The sequence below is a fragment of the Oryzias latipes genome, chromosome 21 (assembly GCF_053564925.1).
Source record: "Oryzias latipes strain Hd-rR chromosome 21, Olatipes_Hd-rR_3.1".
Classification (NCBI taxonomy): Eukaryota; Metazoa; Chordata; class Actinopteri; order Beloniformes; family Adrianichthyidae; genus Oryzias; species Oryzias latipes.
Window position 1 is genome coordinate 17352813 of NC_136257.1, and position 19464 is coordinate 17372276.

At 37.3% G+C, this 19464-nt stretch overlaps 1 protein-coding gene across 6 annotated transcripts in view; it reads left to right on the top strand.

The window, feature by feature from the left end:
- col18a1a (collagen type XVIII alpha 1 chain a) overlaps positions 1 to 19464 on the top strand; it is a 120380-nt gene that overhangs the window by 92621 nt on the left and 8295 nt on the right. For all 6 annotated transcript variants that reach the window (XM_023950666.2, XM_078939346.1, XM_078939343.1 and 3 more), the window contains 22 exons: positions 4368 to 4412; positions 5383 to 5514; positions 5908 to 5976; positions 6283 to 6309; positions 6468 to 6566; positions 7029 to 7064; positions 7477 to 7566; positions 7685 to 7717; positions 8295 to 8330; positions 9032 to 9091; positions 9177 to 9254; positions 9350 to 9385; positions 9477 to 9530; positions 9653 to 9718; positions 12806 to 12880; positions 13002 to 13032; positions 13988 to 14029; positions 14101 to 14135; positions 14223 to 14342; positions 16015 to 16174; positions 16283 to 16347; positions 16430 to 16558. In XM_023950666.2, coding sequence (XP_023806434.1) covers positions 4368 to 4412; positions 5383 to 5514; positions 5908 to 5976; positions 6283 to 6309; positions 6468 to 6566; positions 7029 to 7064; positions 7477 to 7566; positions 7685 to 7717; positions 8295 to 8330; positions 9032 to 9091; positions 9177 to 9254; positions 9350 to 9385; positions 9477 to 9530; positions 9653 to 9718; positions 12806 to 12880; positions 13002 to 13032; positions 13988 to 14029; positions 14101 to 14135; positions 14223 to 14342; positions 16015 to 16174; positions 16283 to 16347; positions 16430 to 16558 — 1518 coding nt within the window. The remainder of the gene's footprint in view (positions 1 to 4367; positions 4413 to 5382; positions 5515 to 5907; positions 5977 to 6282; positions 6310 to 6467; positions 6567 to 7028; positions 7065 to 7476; positions 7567 to 7684; positions 7718 to 8294; positions 8331 to 9031; positions 9092 to 9176; positions 9255 to 9349; positions 9386 to 9476; positions 9531 to 9652; positions 9719 to 12805; positions 12881 to 13001; positions 13033 to 13987; positions 14030 to 14100; positions 14136 to 14222; positions 14343 to 16014; positions 16175 to 16282; positions 16348 to 16429; positions 16559 to 19464) is intronic.

The window sequence follows — 19464 nt, forward strand, 5'->3', positions numbered from 1 at the left end:
CCGAGGTAAATTCACTCCTGAGCATGCGCTGTTCTCTCCGTCACGCAGCTGACCAGCTTTTTCAAACCTGTTGGTGATGGTGGATTTTTTCACGCTGTTTTTAACGATTGCTTTTAACTTGAAAGCCGCGTCATATTGTGCATCGTGCACATTGGGTCTAATGGCCAAAGGATTCTGGGATGCGGCTGGTCATGCGTGTTTCTTTTTTGTTGAACCATGACTGAAGTGTCTAAGACCTGAAGTGAGGTGCATGCTTTTTGGCTGCTGATAGGTGTGTTCAAAAACAAATGCTTGGAGTTGGATTAATCATCCAACCCGTGCTCTGAAACTGAAAATACGTTCATGGCGGCCACCAAATAAAACCGTAAATTAGCCGCGTCACTGAATAAGCCGCGGGGCTGTGAGCGCAGGACAAAAGTATAGCGGCTTATAGTCCGGAAATTACGGTATATATGTATAAAAAAAAAACTCTCACCCTCCGCGGGTGGTTTCTCCTCCAAGCTCGGGTCTTCTACCAGAGGCCTGGGAGCTTGAGGGTCCTGCGCAGTATCTTAGCTGTTCCTAGCACTGCGCTTTTCTGGACTGAGAGCTCTGAGGTCTTTCCAGGTATCTGTTGTAGCCACTCCTCCAGCTTGAGGGTTACTGCCCCGAGTGCTCCAATTACCACAGGCACCACTGTCACCTTCACTTTCCATGGTTTCTCCAGTTCTTCTCTGAGTCCCTGGTATTTCTCCAGTTTCTCATGTTCCTTCTTCTTGATGTTTCCATAGCTTGGCACTGCCACATCCACAACAACGGCTTTCCTCTGTTCTTTATCCACCACTACAATGTCTGATAGGTTCGCCATTACCATCCTATCAGTCTGGATCTGGAAGTCCCACAGGATCTTTGCCCTCTCATTCTCTACCACCTTCGGAGGTGTTTCCTATTTTGACCTTGGGGTTTCCAGTCAATATTTTGCACACATGTTCCTGTATATTTTTTCCAGCCACTTGATTGTGGTGCTCCATGTATGCTTTCCCTGCCAGCATCTTACACCCTGCAGTTATGTGCTGGATTGTTTCAGGCGCCTCTTTGCACAGCCTACACTTTGGGTCTTATCTGGGATGGTAGATCTGTTCCTCTATCGCTCTGGTGCTCAGGGCTTGTTCCTGGGCTGCCAGGATGAGCGCTTCGGTGCTGTCCTGTAGGCCAGCCCTTTCTAGCCATTGGTAGGATTTCTTGATATCAGCCACTTCAGTTATGGTCCGGTGGAACATCCCATGCAGGGGTTTGTCCTCCCATGAGGATCTGTCCTCCAGCACTGCATCCCCTGCTCTCCATTGCCTGAGACATTCACTGAGCACACTGTCAGTTGGGGGCTTGAGCTTGATGTACTCATGTACTTGGATGTTTCATCCTGGATAGTGGTTTCTACGAGTTGGGTCACCTAGACCCACTAGACGGTGCGCTGAACCTTTTTTCTTTAATGATTTGTAAACTTCACTGGTGTCCATGGATTACATGAAATCTTTCCACCTTTATCCACCTTTGTCATGGTAGGGAGAACACGTCAATGTAAGGGTGGGGTCACCTAAGATAGCACAAGGGTTAAAGTTGTGGGATTGGAAGTAAGCCTTTCCCGCTAGCTTACAGCCCCTCACAACCTCAACAAAGTATTTTTTATATGTCCTCCATCATGAATAAAATGCTACAAGAACATTCCATTAATGATCTAAATGCAATTTTATGACCTAATCCATTTCATTGGACCCAATCTTAAGGCCTTAGCTGGCTTAAAAGATGGATCCACACTTCTTCACTTGCAGAGACAAACTGGGAAATTACATGTCAGTCCATTCCTTACTAGTAAGGTCATTGAGACCATTTGCAGCAATGGCAGCAGTTTGCTTTGTTTATGGTCAGTGATATGACTATTTCTGGAGCATCTCTGACATTTTAGCAAAGATAAAATTCAAAGTAGGGGCAGAGGCTTTATATGGAGGTTAGGATGGTTAGCCGTACACGTTGGTAAGGTAAACATCAAGCAAAGTAGGATTACGAATCCAGCACTGGGCTTTACCAGTTTTTCTCATTGTCGCTTTGCCATAACAACCAGCTCTAAAGAGCATCTGTGCAGACCCCCCCACCCCCACCCCCCAAGCACTAATCATAAAGATGCAGTTATAAAGGAGCAGCTGTGGTTCAGGTGTTTTGCAGGGTTTGCTGAGGTGGCAGCAAACGTAGCCACCTTGAACAGTTAAAATGCACCGCTGTTTTTGAGGCTTACCAACCGCAAAATGGTTGATTGATGAGATGTGGTCATGTGACTGGAGCTTCATAAATGGCGTTGGAGAAAAACCATGCTTTTTCTGCTGTGTCAAAGTCAATGTGAAGAACACACTGGCCTACTTTTCAAAATAACCAAGTTTTGAAAATGTGAGACAAAAAAAAGCACAGAAGCACTCGTTATCTGTTAAGTTTGTTTTTGACGTGTAGTGAAAACTAAATGAACCAATATAGTTCTTAGAATAATGCAGCTCTTCAGTTTTAATACAGCCTAACTTGATTGAAAATTAACTACATGTAAAGAAAGAAAAAGTTGATAGTACATTCCATACTTTTTGTTCTGGAGCCAAAAAACGCACAATGAAGAAAAAAAATGTATGTATCGGTCGCACTTTGGGAGAAATTTATTTATCAAAGTACAGGACCAAGAACCATAATTTGATCTTGAAAGACAAATCATAAAAACAGAACAATAATAGAATAAATATATGCAAGCTTCATTACTAACCATATTTATGAAACATAGGAGGAATGTAGTTTATTAGTGCAACCATTGCATAAAGAACATGCTAACAAGTAAGCTAAATACTTTCTATCACTTTAAATCACTAAATCAATTGAACTCATATCACTAGAGGAGACACGCCCGCCTGGGAAGCCTGGCCAACTCTGGCGGAGCGCGACGCCATCTTGGTGAGGTCGTCAGTGCCCTCATTACAATGCTTTCTATAGCCTTTGGTGGCATCCAAGTAGCTTTTATTTAATTTATATATATATATATATATACACACACACACACATCAATTGTTGTTGTCAAATAAGAGAAACAGTCATCCTTAAAAGCTCAAACTTTAATGAATTTTTTTTCTTCCAAATAATTTTTAAGAATTATTTCTAAACATTTAGAGGTTTTAGACCTCTTTGACATGTAATTTAAATTATTTAGAAAATCCCAACAATAAGTAAAGACAAGTTATTAATAATAATGAATAATAATAATAATAAATCAATAAGTCAATAAATAATAATACATCAACAATAAGTCAATTAATAATAATAGTAATAATAAATAAATAATGAGTCAACAATAAGTCCTAAAGTCAACAAAAGATTTACCCTAACAAATACAAAAAAACAAAGGAAAACAATAGATTCACTGATGATATGGTACCGGGTTTCAAGCAAAAAGTCTGGCCAGTCTTATCAAAATCTGGTTCCACAGTGATCCATCTGGGTTAGCTCTTTTTATTTCTAAGGCCCACTTTTTCCCAAAAGTCTGAATCCATTGAAACCTGCAAGAAAAGTTCAGTCACTTGGTCAGAAATGTATAAATCTATATTACTATAATAGCATAGTCCTAGTATACTGTATATAGGTTTAACAAAATAAAGTTTACATTTATGTCAGCAGCAGGTATTATGTACATCATGCAGCATGTTGATAATAGTAGCCCTGCTGCATCATACATGTCAACATGTGTACTATTAATGAAGCCCCTGCAGCATTAAAAGGAAAGAATTATAGTACTTACCTGTGAAATGTTATGCCTTCCTCCTTCGTGGACTTATTTCTCAGATTTTGGCAGTTGGAACCCGCAAAATAAACTGGCATTTTGCAAAAAATGTGTTAACATGCATGAACTGCAGCAGTGACTTGACCTCACCAAGATGGCGGTGCTCTCCTCCCATGAGGAATCAGGTGATGTCTCCTCTAGCGATAAAACTCATTAATTGAACTCTTCATCCTCTGTGCCGCTTTGGAACAATTCTGCTTTGTAAGACTTCTATGTTGCTCTCAGTGGCACATACTGATGCATACACATACAGTGCCATCTAGTGGTTATTATTATATTGCTTTAAATCACAAATAAATCACACCTGAGTATAAGTCAAATAGCTTAGCAATGCAAAAAAATAAATAAATAAAATAACGCGTTTTATACTCCAAAAATATGGTGTTTTTGGCAAACATGTGGATGAGATTTTTTTTACTCTTTTTTTGCACTTTTTTTTCTATCTTTAAATTTTCTTTTTTTATTATGATTTGGAGTGTAGGTTGTATAAATGTCTTTCTTCATTTTTATTCTTTCTCATCATTAGGGAGATGCAGGAGATCTTGGTCTTCCAGGAGCAATTGGAGAAAAGGTGCAGATTCATAATTTTTCTGCTTTTGATTTGATTTGATTTATTGGTTTATTCAAGTATTAATTGTAGACAATAAAAAAATCACACAGATATATTAAACTCTTTTCAGAAATATAATATATATATATATTATATTTTTATAAAATATTTTTATATATTATATTATATTTTTTATATTCTGAATATATATATATATATATATATATATATATATATATATAAATACATTGATTAAAAACAAAGTAAATTTGATGTAAATGTAAGGAAAAAAACGCAATTGCTCATAATCATAAATAGATATTTTTTCAGAAGTGCATGCAATACGCACTTAGGTTACATTAGATTAATTAAATGTTGTGATTATTACCTAAAGCCAAGTAGAGTTTGATGTATTGCTATAATAGGAGTGGAAAGAAGAGAACTTAGATAATGTAACCCTTACTGATTTTTTTTTATTATTATTATTTGTCTTCTTAATTCTTAACTAAGCCTCAGATTCATTGTAAAACATTTTCACACATTACTAATCTATTCCTTCTGGTGTGCCTGATTTTAAATACATTTCTTTATTTCGTTTTAAGTAATTATTGTAAAGTTAGTGGCGTGCTTTAATATTTAACAACAATAACGACAACTGCATCAAATTAAGCTACAGCTTTTTTAAACCATTTCCAAACATTTACATTTATCTCCGTCTCCTCAAACCCTTCCTAAATGCTGATGGCTGGACTGTTTGAGCAGTGTTTGAGCAGTGGTTGAGCAGAATTTGCATCTTTGAGCTGAATTCGGAGGTGTAACAATTTTATTATATTTAAAGTGTGTTTCATACCAAACCAAAAAATATCAAATGCCTAATTAAAAAATAAAAACTGCATTAGGACATACAAAAGACGTTTTGAGTGAACCTTCACATCCCGACAGGGAAATAAAACTATGTGAATAAAAATGATGACATTTTGATTTCTCACAGGGAGACCGTGGTGAACCTGGCTTACCAGGATCTCCAGGAGAGTCTGGACTGGCTGGCCTACCAGGACCTATGGGACCAGTTGGACCTCCCGGACCACCGGGACCTCCAGGAAGTAATTATCGAGTCGGATTTGTGAGTTTCTTCATTGTTATTTTAAAAAAATTAATGTAGTTTCATACAAAACTTAATAACTTGAATTGTATGAAATGTGTTTGGTTGTAATCTGCCTCTTGGCCAGGACTCCCTTAATTCTGCAGACATCAAAGGAACTTTCCTAGTTAAATAATAGTTGAAAAAAATAATACATAAGAAATTAAATGATAAAACAGAGTGATAGTAAATATTTTTTCTTCAATCTACAAACCTTTTCTTTGTAATCATTAATCTTCTTAATCATTTTATTGAAATCAGGTGACCTCATTTGCATTATTGTTGATTAAAAAAATGTGATTGACCTTAAAAAGTTACCAAGAGAATTTTATTTTCTTTCTGTATGTTTTTACATTTTTCATTTTCTTTTTAAAGGATGACGTTGAGGCGTCTGGGGGTCGCTTTACCAGTGGTCTTGGTATCAGAGGACCACAGGGTGCACAGGTATCGGCATATTCATTCTCTATGGGACAAAACATTGTTTCTGGGATATAAAAATGAATTTAAAAATCATATAAACAAAGTTTATATCAAATGAAGTAATACAATTTTTAATAGACCGGATCTGGTTCATAAAACAAAACCATCTCAAAAGTATTTTTACCAAAGATGTTTACGATATTGAATTATTTATCAAACCAACGACAAAAGGACAATATTACAAAGATTTTTGAAGTTTAGCTGTTGTGTGTTTAGTTGTGATATTTCTCAGTGTGAGTACATAACCAAAATAAGTACCATGCTTTTCAGGGTCCTCCTGGATTACCTGGAAATCCAGTAAGTAAAGTAAAAAATACAATGTGACATTTATTTACATATTTTTTTAAGTTTAATTTTTTTGGATTGTTTGAAATGCACAGACTGTTGACTGTAAAAATTTTACATTTTTTGCACCGAATGCAAATATGAATGCAAATGTGAATTTATCTCTAAAGGGTAGACCGGGGCTTCCTGGCGTACAAGGTCAAAAGGGCAGAGAGGGCCCCCCAGGTAGAGATGGACAACCAGGCCTAGACGGATTCCCTGGAACTCCAGTAAGGAAAACGTTTTTTCTAGAAAAAAAAAGAGAGAGATTAGATTAAGGCAATTTAGCATACTCTTGATTATTTTTAAGATAAATATTCAGAATATAACGTTTTTATGTCACTGAAAGTACAAGTTTGTTTGGGGAGGCCATATCATTCTACTTAAAGGCAATTATACATAATCTTATTAACACAGCATTCTTTTTTCTTTTTTTTTATAAAATGAAAAAAAAAAACAGTTTTCATAGATCCTGTTAATATTTTTCTTCGTCTAAAACCTTTTGCAGTGGATGATTAGTCTCTTTTCTGATTGGCTGTCATATAATTTTATGTCTTCTTTAATGCCTGTTTTGGTGGGCTCTAAAGGAGTTAAAGTTCATTCTGGTTTCAGTTATCAGGGCATCGTTTTTGTTAAAGTTGTTTTTTTATTTTGTGCTTCAAAGTAAAGTTTTCCTTTTATCTTTTTTTTAGGGACAAAAGGGTGAAAGAGGAGATAAAGGAGATAGAGTGAGTATAACTTCTGATCCTTCAATCCTTTTATCCATCCACCCATCCACCCATCCATCCATCCATCCGATTCCATTTGCATGTTTTTGTTCAAAAACAACATTTTTCCATATAATCTGGAGCGCCTTTAGCCTTTTTGTGTTTACTGATGTCAAAGCGATTTTGAGAGCAATGCAGCGCTCTGTCAAAATAATTACTTGGGTGTTATTGTGAATATGCTAACACGACTAACATGTTGAACTGTGTTTTTTTTATTTTTTACGCATTACTTATAAGATCGGTAGTAAGCAAAGTCACAGTGACGCTTGTTTTGGTGATAGGCTATTACTACGTTTTTTTACATGTTGCAAACGAGGTTGAGAGTTGGAGGTATTTAACAGAATATGGATTTATTTTTTATATACAATGATAGGGTGAAGCCGGTCGAGACGGAGCTGGGCTTCCAGGTCCACCGGGTCCTCCTGGACCGCCTGGGCAAATATTCTATCAGCCATCTGACAATGTGAGTCCCAAACAGCTCACACAGTAACACCGTCCACAAGTCATAACTGGTGACTGAATGTGTGTTAGCTGTCGCTCCAGTGTTTAGTGATACTTATCTTTATGTGACTGCTCTACAGTTTGATGCTGCTTTCGGCAGAGCCGGCCCTCAGGCAAGTATTCAAACTTAATATTTGATTGTAATAACAAAGAATTATTTTATATATTATATATATCTATATATATCTATATATATCTATATCTATATATCTATATATATAGATATATATATATCTATATATATAGATATATATAGATATAGATATAGATATACATACACATTTTAAGTTAAGGTTAAGGTTTGTGAAATCATTTACATACTCGTAATTGACACATTCATAACGTCCAAGTTGTTCATTTCTTCAAGTCAAATCAAACTTTATTTATAAAAAAAACACTTTTTGAGCTATAAGCAGCTAAAAGTGATTTACAATTACAAAGAAAAGCAAGTATTAGGTCAAGTATTTAGAAGAATCCATTGTCACCACCATGGTATACAACAAACTTCTACATTCCTGTCATAAATTCAATTAATCATTTATTAGATGTTTACACCTATTTTACACTTAGATGTTATATTGTTGTGTTGTATATGTGGCTAATGTTTTATTATCTTTTGCAAAGGAAAAAAACGTTTTTTCTAAAGTATTTTCATGTTTAAATTAGACATAATTTTGTTTCTTTGTTCAGGGTGGGCCTGGTTTACCTGGTCAAGCTGGGTTTCCTGTAAGTCTCAAAAATCTTACATAATAGTGAGAAAGAAAATTGATTTGGGATTTTTTTTAATGGGAAGTGGGTATTAGAATCCTGCTATTTAGTTTTCTCTTCTTTCTACAAAATTCAAAATTTAAATTGTTTTTAGTTTTTGGGGTATCCTTAAAATAATTTTCTTTCAGTCCATAGTTTTGCGTTTTACTATTTACACACTTCTTCAAAATAGTGTCTGCTATTGACTGGCAGTAAACTCTACAACATATGAGGATTCTTTGGGTCATTCATTTTTTAGAACATGATATAGTCATATACTAGAGATAAAGATGAACAAATAAAAAAATGAACACTTTAAATTTAGTTTATTCTGATTAGATTCTATCGTGTGGTCAAGAAGTAAGTGTAGTCTTACTGCTGTGATTTTGGAGCTCAGCGTTTAATTTCCTGTGTAAAGAAAATTGTTCAAAGTAGTGATTTTTTTAAAGTCTGATGTAATTTTTTGTGTGTGTATGAATTTGTGTATATGCTTGTGTGACAGAGAAATCATTAGGATAACTGAGGAATATGGGACCTCAGGACACCAAACGAGACAAGAGACCATTAAACTTAAACACGCACACACACATGCGCATGCTCATACCCACACAAACACGCTCATACACACACACAAACAAAAAAACTTTTTATCATTGTTTATCATTTAATTCTTTTTTCAGGGTCCTGTTGGGCCAAAGGGGGATACTGGTAACCCCGGTCTACCAGGTTTAGGAGTGAAGGTCATTTTCTATTATTTCACTTTTTCAAGTGTTGATCCTCATTCATGCAGTGACGTTTTTCTCACACCTACTGCTGTGTGTTCAGGGGGAGAAAGGGGAGCCAGGATTGATCATTGGACCTGATGGAAATCCACTATATCTGGGAGGGCTCACTGGTCAGAAGGTGAGTCTCATCTAACTTCATTTCAGTCAATTTGTTGGCATCACATTGATCTTTTTTCAAACCAACTTCATTTAACTCCAACTTCATTCATCCAGGGAGACATAGGGCCTCAGGGACCCGCAGGACCCATGGTGAATATATTTTCACAATAAATGTAGTTGGTTTTTTGGTGCTAATTTTTAAGTTCTTGAGTCTTTAATTTTTAAACCGCTATTGTTTTAGGGCCCTCAGGGGCCTCCTGGATTAAAGGGTGAAATTGGAATGCCTGGAAGACCAGTAAGTATACATCAGAATGTATATTCTTTAAAGCTTTTCTTAGATATCCAACAGTGGTTGTTGTATTGTCTGTCATTGCGTTATAACATTTAACTTAATGGTGGATGTCTTCGCTCCCACAGGGACGTCCTGGTGTTAATGGATACAAGGGGGAAAAAGGAGAACCAAGTGGAGGTTTAGGCCATGGAGTAAGTCTTCACAGCTCTACTAATTTCTTTCATTGTCGCACTTGGCTGGGGCAGAAGGGTTACAATAAATTATTGCTTTTTATGTTTATTTGTATTTATTTCAAACTGGTAAAATAAACAATAACCATTGTAAAAACAAGTAAAAAAGGTAAATGACTATATGTAAAGTTCATAAAGGGCTTCGGATAAAGTTTGACAAATTATCAAAATTCAAGTTCGTTTTTAGTCCAAAATTTAATTCATACAAATGTATCACAAGAAAAAAACACAAACACAAACATTGAAAACAGCTTTTCTTCTTAATAAAACAAAAACAAATCAATAAATCTTTTTGACCTTTACATCTTATTATTATATTACTAAATTAATAAATGTTTATAGAACTGTCAGGTAGGGGGGGTTGACGAAGGACTAGAAATGCAGAGACGGGAGGCAGGTGGTTCCAAGAGAAAAGGGTTTAATACTTAAGAAGCGCTGCTGAGCAGGGTAGCCTAACAAAACTAACTGTAGACAAGCCAAGTATACAGGGAAAAGACGGTCAGGGATATGACGATATGGACCAGCACAAGAGGAAGGCAGAGACAAGACATATATAAAAACAGGACTGACGAAACACAGGTGAAAGATCAGTAGAGATTGGGACCAGGGAAGTAAAACTCAAAACTAAAACATACAGGAAACCTTCAAAATAAAACAGGAAGCAAAACTCAAACATGACAGAAGCACAATAGAAGCAAAAACTAAGGCAAAGAAACCCAAACCATGACAGGAACATGAAATCAAATCAAATTGTGTAAAGAATCTAGCATAAATGTGACTCCCCCCAACTATTCCTATCATTATTGCCTTATATAATCGTAATACAGTGTTCCCACGTTCATCGTGGGGATTACGTTATAAAAATAACCCCCAATCACTGAAATCCGCTAATACACTTAATAAACTGTTGTCAGACAGACATGAAAGTTTTCCCACGTTTCTCTCTTGTTTAAAATCTTAGAGTTCAAACGTTCATAAAAATAGGTTCAGTATTATAGAGTAAAAAATCTGCTTGCAATGAAGATGCATGTTGATTTGGAAAGCTGAATGCATTCTGTAGTGTTTATAGCCAATCAGGCTGCAGAAAACAGTGCACCATAATAAAAAAGAAAAGAATTTAAACATTTTAAGTTGAACTCTGAAAATGAAAATCAGTAAAACAGAAAGATTGCAAAAGAGGAACTGTAATGTACAGAGCCCGTGTCCTGACATTAAAAAACTAAAATATATCTCGTTCCCACAGATTAATATCCTTTTCCCACAAGATGATATTCCGTTCCCTCGAAATAATTAATTTGTGCGAACGAAATGATTAATTTGTGTGAACGGAATAATTATTCACGTCATAAGTCATTCATAAACACGATATGCTCTCCGTCCGGCCGTAAAAACTGCTTTCAGCGGTAACTTCCGTGTCTTTGTGACCCACATTCGTTCAAGAAAGGAAAAAGAAAAACAAGAATGATCAATTTATTATTGTCTCAATGAATATAAGAAAAATATCATAAGATTTATGATACCTAGGCTTGCTGCTTTGCCATACAATTCACCGGACCTAGCTCCGGCGCGGAGCTCTTTTGCTTGTCATGCCGGCATTCGGGCAGCTGGCTGGCAGGTAGACAGACAGCCAGCTGAAATTAGGGTCAAATAGGAATTAATAATATTCAGGACTTGTCTTTTATTAACATACTCTTTAGCAGTCGCTTTACATTCGAAGGCTAGTAGACTACATACTAACTACTAGCCGATCATTTATTCTGTTATTCATAGACACTGATGTGAGTAATAGTTGGATTTACAGCAGATACTGTGCCTTCACATTACTGTCTGCATTGAAGACACGGAGGATGTTTAGAGATCTGATTTATTTATTTTAAAAAGCATTAAAAAAATTGATCAGTAAACACGTTCATTCACATGATCCTCTGGTACGCTCTCCCTCCATCTTGCTGCAAAAGCCGCTTTCTGCCGCTACTTCCGTGAACGAATGTGGGTCAGAGAGACTTGGACGTTACCGCATTTACCGCATTACCGTATTTCGTTCGCACAAATTAATTATTTCAAGGGAACAAAATAGTATTTTGAGGGAACGGAATTTTATCTTGTGGGAACGGAATATTATCTTGTGGGAAGAAGATGTTAATATGTGGGAGCAAGATATTAATCTGTGGGAACGAGACATATTTTAGTTTTTTAATGTCAGTACACGGGCTCCGTACTAATGTAGTGAGGGACACTATAGATTTTTAATCATTTGAACTAAGTCTGTTTAATCATATTTTCGAACAAGCTTAAAAAAGATTGACAGAAGCTTACAAAATTAGACAAGATTGTTTTTTTTAAGAGACATTTGGATTATATTTTACATTTTAAAAGGTTTCTTATGCCAAGCGGTTTTCCCTAAGAGGTCACCCTTTTTTTTGTATTTTATATTTATTGATCAATGCAGTTTTTTTGGCAAATAAAAAAAATATATAAACTGGAGTCACTGCTGCTTGGTATGTAAATTGACTGGGAATAAGACATGAGTCTGCCAGCCTAAAACACTCTCCTAATCATGCTAAATAAACAAATGAATTTATTACTGTTAAAACATGTAGAATTAGCCATCAGTTAACTGATTACATTTAATTTCGTAGATAGATCTTAATAAACTCAAGTAGCTTGGTACACTTTATGAAAGGCACATCTGAAATACTTTCAATAGCATGTCTGAGTAATATGTGATTGTTTTAGGTTTAAGGGATTTCTTTTGCATGAACACATCATCTGTCTGTTAATCAATTCATGCAGTATCAGTACATCAAAACACCCTTAAAATCAAAATAATGTTGTCTGAGGAGTTTAGACAAAGAGTTTCTGTTATAAATTGAAGTGAGAGTCACAACGAACACTGATTCTAGCCTTAAAACTACATTTATTGAAAGAGGATTGCATTTTTTTTAGCTTTGTTAAAACCCTTTGAATGTCAAATATTCTTAAACAATGTTTTTTAATAATAATGATGTAGTCATTTTGCCAGAAACACATGATTTTGCTTTTATTTAGGGTGTTCCAGGTCCTCCAGGACCACCTGGTCCCCCCGGACCTCCTGGGCCACCATTTGCAATAGATCGCTTCAATGTGAGTATCTAGATGTGGAATAGCATCCACACTTTGGGTCTTCAGTGTCTAAACATCATGTCAATAATCCAATCTGTTCTACTCTGTAGCTCTGATATTTCTGTTCTTTTTCATGTGACAGCGCTATGATGACATTTCAAGGAATTACCCAGGTATAACATTCCAACTGGGAATTTTTAAAATGTTTCTATAATGTTAGACAACACCGTTAAAAGGTTACAATCCGGTGGATCTACATGTTTTCTTATATTTAGAAAGTATTCGTTTTTTGATGGTTTTATCAATTTATTTTGTTGCAATTTATTGTTTTTTAACCATATCTTAAAAGTCAGATAAGTCTGACTTTGGCATCCAGTTTTCAGCATTTACTTACAGTAAATGATAAAGTTAACGGCTAATCAATAACACATTTTAATGGGCCTTCACAAAATCTAATGTACAAAGAAAGTTTAAACAGAGCATTAAAATGTACTTCACCCTCAAAACTTAAACAAAACTGGAAGCTAAAAATATTAGACGCATTATGCTTGATGATTGTACCTCCCCACCACCGCCTCTGTAATCATCCTCCAGATTTCCTTAACCCCCCTTTCCTCTGTGCCCTTAACCTCTCCCTTATTTCCTCTTCTTCTTTACCATGCAGTCCAACAAAAAAAATAAAAAAGATACAAATGTAATCAAAATATATAACGTTGAACCTAAATTACAAAAGGGGGGGTTAAAAATACACACCTTGTGTGTCAGATGATCCTGATTCCCCGGTTGTAACAGTTAAATATGCCCAACACAAGAGGCTTCAGCTCCTTTCTGAGTGCTCAGCTGTAGGACAAGACAAGTTAAAAATAAACAAAATATTTAAAATTTAGCCCCGTATAGGCTGGTCTTTGAAAATGTTGTCAGACATTTAACCAGTCCATGGTTTAAAAAAGGTTAGGCACGATTAATGAAAACTGTTCAAATACAAAGTTTTCAGAATAAACTAAGTTATCCTATCTTGTTTTACAAGTTAAGATATCAAATTTATATTGACATCAGAGATAGGAGATGCCCAATTCCACTTCCACTAAAATTAGTGCACTCTTTTAAATAAGTTGTCTGTGGTTGCAGTGAAAGGGGAAAAAGGAGAACGCGGTGATCCAGGATTTCCAGGTACGTTTTTAGAATAAGGAAAAGCATTTATGTTTCTGCAAAGTTACTAAATTCACATCTTGTTTTCTTAGGAACAGCCTCTGATTTTGACATTTACACACTAAAGGTAGCCATCTCATCAGTGCAACAGTCTTTGCTTTTTAGAGAGAATGCAGAAAAAAGCAAATAAGTATATTTTTAACCATCTCATCAGAATCAGTGGAAAGGAGAGCGTGGAGACCCAGGTGTTAAAGGAGAAAAGGGAGAGCCTGGAGCTGGACATGATCCCCAATATGGAGCACTACAGGGCCCTTTGGGACCACCGGGCCTACCGGTAAGTTCTAAAACTATATATGCTTTTTTATGTACAGAATAACTTGGTGTGATTTCTACTCAGATCATCTTTTGATCTATTTTCAAAGCAATCCAGTGGTCTTTTACATTATGATTAAGCCGTTTTTAGCCAAAATCATTTTCTAGGACATAGTTTCTGCAGAGCAGCAGGAGTTCTTGAGTTGTGGGCGGGACCATCGTCTGCTACTGTTTCTCAACAATTTGAATAAAGAAATACTCATAAATTCAATTTTAGCTTAATTTTCTTTATACACTGGTATGAGAAAGTTTGGGCACCCCTAATAATTTTCAAGATTTTTCTTCATAAATCATTGGTTGTTCGGATCATCAATTTCACTTAAATATATCATATAGCAGATGAACACAGTGATATTTGAGAAGTGAAAGGAAGTTTATTGGATTTAAAGAAACTGTGCAATAATTACTTAAACTAAAATAGGCAGGTGTGTAAATTTGGGCACCCCAACAGAAACATGCCATCAATGTTTAGGAGATCCTACTTTTACAGAAATGACAGCCTCCTATCGCTTCCTATAGCTTCCAATAAGGGCCTGGATTCTGGTTGAAGGTATTTTGCAAACATCTCCAGTATCTTTGCAAAACATCTCCAGTTCAGTCAGATTTGATGGCTTCCGAGCATGGACAGCCCGCTTTAAATCACACCACAGATTTTCAATAATATTCAGGTCTGGGGACTGAGATGGCCATTCCAGAACATTGTACTTGTTCCTCTGCATGAATGCCTTTGTAGAATTAGAGTAGTGTTTGGGGTCATTGTGTTGTTGAAGAATCCAGCCCCAGCGCAACTTCAACTTTGTCACTGATTCTTGAACATTGTTTGTAAGAATCTACTGATACTGACTGGAATCTATGCGACCTTCAACTTTGACAAGATTTCCAGTACCTGCACTGGCCACACAGCCTCAAATCATAATGGAACCGCCACCAAATGTTTGTGGGTAGTAAGTGTTTGTCTTGGAATGCTGTGTTCTTTGTTCGCCAAGCATACCGCCCCTTGTTATGTCAAAATAACTTCAGTTTAGTTTCATCAGTCCACAGCACCTTATTTCCAAATAAAGCTGCTTTATCCAAATGTGCTTTAACATCTACTCTGTTTGTGGCATGTGCACAGAAAATGCTTCTTCCGCATTACTCTTCCATACAGCATCTCCTTGTGCAATGTGCACTGAATGAACTGAATTGATCGATGCACAGTGACACCATCTGCAGCCAGATCATGTTGTAGGTCTTTGGAGTTGCTCTGTGGGTTGAGTTTGATTGTTCTCACCATCCTTCGCCTTCGCCTATCTGAGATTTCTCTGGGCCGGCCATTCCGGGCCTTTGCTTGAACTGTGCCTGTGGTCTTCCATTTACTCACTATATTCCTCACAGTGGAAATTGACACTATATGATATATTTAAATGAAATTGATGATCGAACAACCAAAGAGTTATACATAAAAATCTTGAGAATTATCAGGGGTGCCCAAACTTTCTCATACCACTGTATATGTCCTCTATCATAAGGAAAACACATCAAGAACATGTTAAAAACACAATTTTCATCACAGTGGGTGTTTCAAGAGACACAAACTGCATAATATTTTTAGAACAAGGTGATCAAATGTTACCTGTTTTTATGTTTTAATAAAGGGCCCAAAGGGAGATTCTATAATGGGTCCCCCAGGACCCCAAGGACCTCCAGGATCACCAGGGATCGGTTATGATGGTCGTCCTGGTCCTCCAGGTCCCCCTGGACCACCAGGTCCCCCATGGTCCCAGACATTACCTGAATCATACAAGCCGAATTATCGTATGTATACAAATTTACATCCATCCTGAAAAAAAAAAACAGTTGATATCAAGACTATCTGATTAAACCCAGTTAAGCTATTTTAAAAGTTAACTTTCAAATGTTTAGCTGTCAGTGTCCCTGGACCTCCTGGGCCTCCTGGGCCTCCCGGTCATCCCGGCCATTCCTCTGGGGTAAGAATCCTGACGGCAGATCTAATCCTTCAACACCATTTTAAATATTTGTTTTTGTTTTCTCTGCCGTTTGTCTCCACAGGTTATGGTTTTGAGGTCATATGACACTTTGATTGCTACCGCCAGAAGTCAAGAGGAGGGAAGTCTCATTTACATCTTAGACAAAGCTGACCTTTATTTGAGAGTGCGAGATGGACTACGGCAAGTTATGGTACGTTCATCCTCATCGGGCCACAGCTAAACATGCCAAAAACCAAGATTATACAATGGTTTTACATTAATTTGAATGACTTGGATCTCTTTATTTACAGTAACAGGAACTTCCTGTAGAGGAGGCTTTAATGTTGTTGTTTCAAGGGTTGGATAAACCAGACACATACACTGACCAAAAATATAAACGTAACACTTTTGTTATTGCTCCCATTTTTTATGGTATGAACTCAAAGATGTGAAACATTTTCCACATACACAAAATAACCAGTTCTCTGAAATATTGTTCACAAATCTGTCTAAATCTGTGATAGTGAGCACTTCTCCTTTGCCAAGACAATCCATCCCACCTCGCAGGTGTGCCATATCAAGATGCTGATTAGACAGCATGATTATTGCACAGGTGTGCCTTAGACTGGCCACAAGAAAAGGTCACTCTGAAATCTTCAGTTGTATCACACAGCACAATGCCACAGATGTCGCAAGTTTTGAAGGAGCGTGCAATTGGCATGCTGATATTGAGTTGAATGTCCATTTCTCCACCATAAGCTGTCTCCAAAGGCGTTTCCGAGAATTTGGCAGCACATCCAACCGGTCTCACAACCGCAGACCACGTGTAACCACACCAGCCCAAGACCTCCACATCCAGCATGTCCACCTCCAAGATCTTCTGAGACCATCTACTCGGACAGCTGCTGAAACAATCGGTTTGCATAACCACAGAATTTCTGCACAAACTGTCAGAAACCGTCTCAGGGAAGCTCATCTGCATGCTCGTCGTCCTCATCGAGGTCTCAACCTCACTCCAGTTCGTCGTCGTAACCGACTTGAGTGGGCAAATGCTCACATGCGATGGCGTCTGGCACGTTGGAGAGGTGTTCTCTTCACGGATGAATCCCGGTTTACACTGTTCAGGGCAGATGGCAGACAGCGTGTGTGGCGTCGTGTGGGTGCGCGGTTTTCTGATGTCAATGTTGTGGATCGAGTAGCCCATGGTCGTGGTGGGGTTATGGTATGGGCAGGCATACTGTATGTTATGGGCGACAAACACAGGTGCAATTTCATTGATGGCATTTTGAATGCACAGAGATGCCGTGACGAGACCCTGGGGCCCATTGTTGTGCCGTACATCCAACTGCATCACCTCATGTTGTCATGGTTTGAGTTTGTTGTGTCTTGTTCTTCGTTTTAGTTCTTGTTCTGTCTTGTTGGTTCTGTTTCCTGTTTTATTTTGAAAGGTTTCCTGTCTTGTCTTGTTTGTTGAGTTTTACTTCCTTTGGTCCCCATCTGCCCTGATCGTGTTCACCTGTGTCTTGTCTGCCCTGTCTGTATTTAAGTCTTGTCTCTGCCTTCCTCCTGTGCTGGTCCATTAGTTTAGTCATTGTGTTTTTTTGTCTTCCTGTCGTCATGCCATGTTCCATGTTTTTGCCACGCTCATGTTTCCATGTCCCTCGCCACGCCACGCCACAGTAAGTTTTTGTTTGTTCTGAAATCCTGCTCTGCAGCGCTTTTTGTTCATTAAACCCTCTAGTCCCTGGACTCCGTGCCTCCGCCTCTGCATCTGGGTCTTACTGGCTCTCGAGCCAACCCCTCACCTTGACACATGTTTCAGCATGATAATGCACGGCCCCATGTTGCAAGGATCTGTACACAATTCTTGGAAGCTGAAAACATCCCAGTTCTTGCATGGGCAGCATACTCACTGGACATGTCACCCTTTGAGCATGTTTGGGATGCTCTGGATTGGCGTATACGACAGCATGTTCCAGTTCCTGCCAATATCCAGCAAATTCACACAGCCATTGAAGAAGAGTGGACCAACATTCCACAGGCCACAACAGACAACCTGATCAACTCCATGCGAAGGAGATGTGTCGCACTTCATGAGGCAAATGGTGGTCACACCAGATACTGACTGGTTGTCTGAGTCCCCTGACCCCCTCAATAAAACAAAACTGAAGATTTCAGAGTGGCCTTTTCTTGTGGCCAGTCTAAGGCACACCTGTGCAATAATCATGCTGTCAAATCAGCATCTTGATATGGCACACCTTCGAGGTGGGATGGATTGTCTTGGCAAAGGAGAAGTTCTCACTATCACAGATTTAGACAGATTTGTGAACAATATTTCAGAGAACTGGTTATTTTGTGTATGTGGAAAATGTTTCACATCTTTGAGTTCATACCATAAAAAATGGGAGCAATAACAAAAGTGTTGCGTTTATATTTTTGGTCAGTGTAAGAGCTTGGTATGCAGCTGCAGCAGGGAGAGCGTTTGCTCTTTGGTTACATCTTCCTGAGGCCTTTAATTAAAACCTATTATCTGATGACATTTGAACAGTAGATCAAAGCTGTCGCACTCTGCAGATTTACTCAGACATTAAACAAAATAAAAAAAAATGTTCTTAAAAGAGACCTATTTTGCTTTTTTAAACTCTACTATTATCATTTTGGTCACCTCTGAATTATTTTGTTAGCATCCATATTTTGAAAACTGTTATTTTTATTAAATTAATTTTTCTGTGATTCTGTGAAACCCTAACAGGTTTACCACTACTCGCCGATTAAATATTTTTTTTAAGGTGGTGCCACTTGTTTTAAGGCTAGTTTGCACAAGGAGGTCAAATGAAAATTGTTAAAATGTAGAACAACAGCTTTAAAAAAATTAGTGTTGTGTCAAAAGATTTTTGTAATTAAATTTAATTTATTTTTTAAAATTATTTAGATTTATGATGTACTTTAAAAACGTTTTGTTTGTGTTGAGAATTGTGCACAAATAGGGGTGTGGCCTTTTGATAATTGAATCACTGTTTTAGAGCTTAATTTAGTGAAGCATCTGCTAAGCTTGCGCGTTCCTTCAATTTTAAAGTTCAAAATATGAGCGGAGAAAGTTGCATTTAGATCAGCCAG